At 51.3% G+C, this 1,416-nt stretch overlaps 1 protein-coding gene across 1 annotated transcript in view; it reads left to right on the top strand.

Annotated features, from left to right (window-relative positions):
• The window catches only part of LOC103372612 (leucine-rich repeat-containing protein 30), a 13,601-nt gene that overhangs the window by 7,114 nt on the left and 5,071 nt on the right, over nt 1-1,416 (top strand). Inside the window, exons 3-4 of the mRNA XM_008302296.1 lie at nt 73-363; nt 469-600. Coding sequence (XP_008300518.1) covers nt 211-363; nt 469-600 — 285 coding nt within the window. The 5' untranslated portion in view covers nt 73-210. The remainder of the gene's footprint in view (nt 1-72; nt 364-468; nt 601-1,416) is intronic.

The raw sequence follows: 1,416 nt of genomic DNA, 5'->3' as shown, positions 1-1,416 counted from the left end.
AATGTTCTACGTATAGCCTACTGCTATTAGAACATGAGCTGAGTTGACTGAAGGTCTGTTTGTGACCTGCAGCTTCTTATAAAACCCAACATGTGACCAGACTGGGACCAATCGGACACCAGGAGCTTCTCATTTGACAGTGGAGTATCATCTGAAGACGACCCCTGGAGCTCCACCAGGGTTCTCCTGCAGGTGGTTGGACGTGGGCTGATGGGAGGGTCGGTGTGTAAGGAGGAGGTGCAGGAGGAGAAGAGGAGGAGCCCGGCCAGGGAGGACAGTCTGACGTCGGCCGACAGAATCCGTCGATTCACCGTCAGACAGTTTGGATTCACCGTCCTGAGTCTGACCCGCCGAGGACTGAAGGTGGGACTCCAGCTGCCAAACGCTGTTGCAGCAGATTCAGATTCAGAAGCTGCACATTGTGTCTGACCCAGTGTTCTTCATGGGTTCTTCTCGTGTTCTCTGCAGGAGGTTCCAGAGGAGCTGTGGGAGCTGCTGGAGCTGCAGAAGCTGAACCTTTCTCTGAACAGTCTGAAGGGGGTTCCTCCTCAGGTGGCTCTGCTCTCCAATCTGGTGGTCCTCAACCTGTGGGGGAACCAGGTGAGCACCAGGACGGAGGTCTGTGCTGAGGAACCCTGCGCTCCACACAGACACATGCAAACCAGCAGCAGCAGCTGGTTCTGACAGAACAAAGATCATATAAACAGAACATCTGTGAGCTGATCATGACCAAAAGTGATCTTAGAATTATAATTCATCCAGAACTCTTTATTTTGCTTCTTTACATCAGATTTAGAAAAAAAAAACCCAACAAAAACAAAGCAGATTGAAATGAGACACAAAACAGCCCGAAGAAAGAAAAGAAGAGCTCAGACACACAATACGGCCAGAAAGAGCTCCACTGAGTCCTTGAAACAAGACCGACGAGGCACCAAGATGCAGAAGGACAGAAACAGCGATGAGACAAAACAACAGAAAGAGACACGAAACCAGGCGACAAGAAACGAGTCTGTTACACTGGTCACGGTCCAACCGCTGCAGTTAGGGTTAGTTAGGTTTTTCAAATCTGTCTCGATAGCTTCCCCTGCCGTGCCCGACAACAAAGCAGTTTGGGGTAGAAAGCAAAGGCGATGCACTGGCCGTCGCATGTTTTCATTGCTCTCCTTGTTGTAGGTTAGTGTCATTTTGTAAACCACTTGGGTGTTAGATTTCTGACGTAGGGTTAGTTAGGGTTAGTAGGGTTAATTAGGGTGGGCAGGGTTGTTAGGGGGCTGCAGGGTGGCGCAGTTGGTAGCACTGTTGCCTCACAGCTAGAAGGTCACCGGTTGGCGTCCCGGTGAGGACACCCGGGATCTTCCTGCGTGGAGTCTCCATGTTCTCCCCGTGCAGCGTGGGTTCTCTCCGGGTTCTCCGGCT

Source organism: Stegastes partitus, unplaced genomic scaffold (genome assembly GCF_000690725.1).
Source record: "Stegastes partitus isolate 25-593 unplaced genomic scaffold, Stegastes_partitus-1.0.2 Scaffold1790, whole genome shotgun sequence".
Lineage (NCBI taxonomy): Eukaryota > Metazoa > Chordata > Actinopteri > Pomacentridae > Stegastes > Stegastes partitus.
The sequence above is the reverse complement of the archived record's forward strand: the minus strand, read 5'-3'. Positions and strand labels throughout refer to the sequence as shown.